Consider the following 672-nt stretch of genomic DNA (forward strand, 5'->3'; position numbering starts at 1 on the left):
GAAATTGATGGATGAATACTAAACAGCAAAAAATACAGGCAATTTTTTTTTCTATGCTGTATATTACGCCTAATCTATTTTTTAAAACAACTCCTACTAAACGCCTGGTACTCTCTGCGGTTGAATAAATGAACAATAAAATTAATTCGGAAGTTTTAGGTCGTAAAATAACAAGACATTTGTCCTATTTTTAATCAGGCACTACTCGTGACGTCACTAATGCTAGGATGCTAAGTGTCAGGTGGCTAACGAGGCTCCAGACAGCATAAAAGAGGGATTACCCAGCCGTGTAGCGTCAAAAAAAAAAAATCATTTTTACTACCTTAGAAATTATTTATGATGGAGTGGAATTAAAGAGTATCGTGTTGAATAAATAACGGGTCGTTATATATATATATATATATTTTTTTTTTTTTCAAGGTCCTCCTCGTCAACTGCTATGGCCGTCGCGTGAGCTCAAAACACACAAAACAAACGAAGACACGGAACAATTTAAAAAATACAATGTCACCATTCGTGTGTCCACACGAGGAGCGGCACCTGCTCCTCGCAGCGGCCCGGCATGCCGAGCAGGAGGAGGAGGAGGAAGGCCGAGAAGATGCGCTGAAGCCGCAGCGTCCCTGTCGTCGCCATCTTCGGGATCCCAGCTGGTGACGTCACGCACGGCGGAGA

At 42.3% G+C, this 672-nt stretch overlaps 1 protein-coding gene across 1 annotated transcript in view; it reads right to left on the reverse strand.

The window, feature by feature from the left end:
• Positions 1-672, reverse strand: part of atp6ap1a (ATPase H+ transporting accessory protein 1a) — a 29,126-nt gene extending 28,454 nt beyond the window's left edge. Inside the window, exon 1 of the mRNA XM_061902860.1 lies at positions 512-672. Within this exon, the coding sequence (XP_061758844.1) occupies positions 512-633 (122 nt within the window). The 5' untranslated portion in view covers positions 634-672. The remainder of the gene's footprint in view (positions 1-511) is intronic.

The sequence above is a fragment of the Nerophis ophidion genome, linkage group LG06 (genome assembly GCF_033978795.1).
Source record: "Nerophis ophidion isolate RoL-2023_Sa linkage group LG06, RoL_Noph_v1.0, whole genome shotgun sequence".
Classification (NCBI taxonomy): domain Eukaryota; kingdom Metazoa; phylum Chordata; class Actinopteri; order Syngnathiformes; family Syngnathidae; genus Nerophis; species Nerophis ophidion.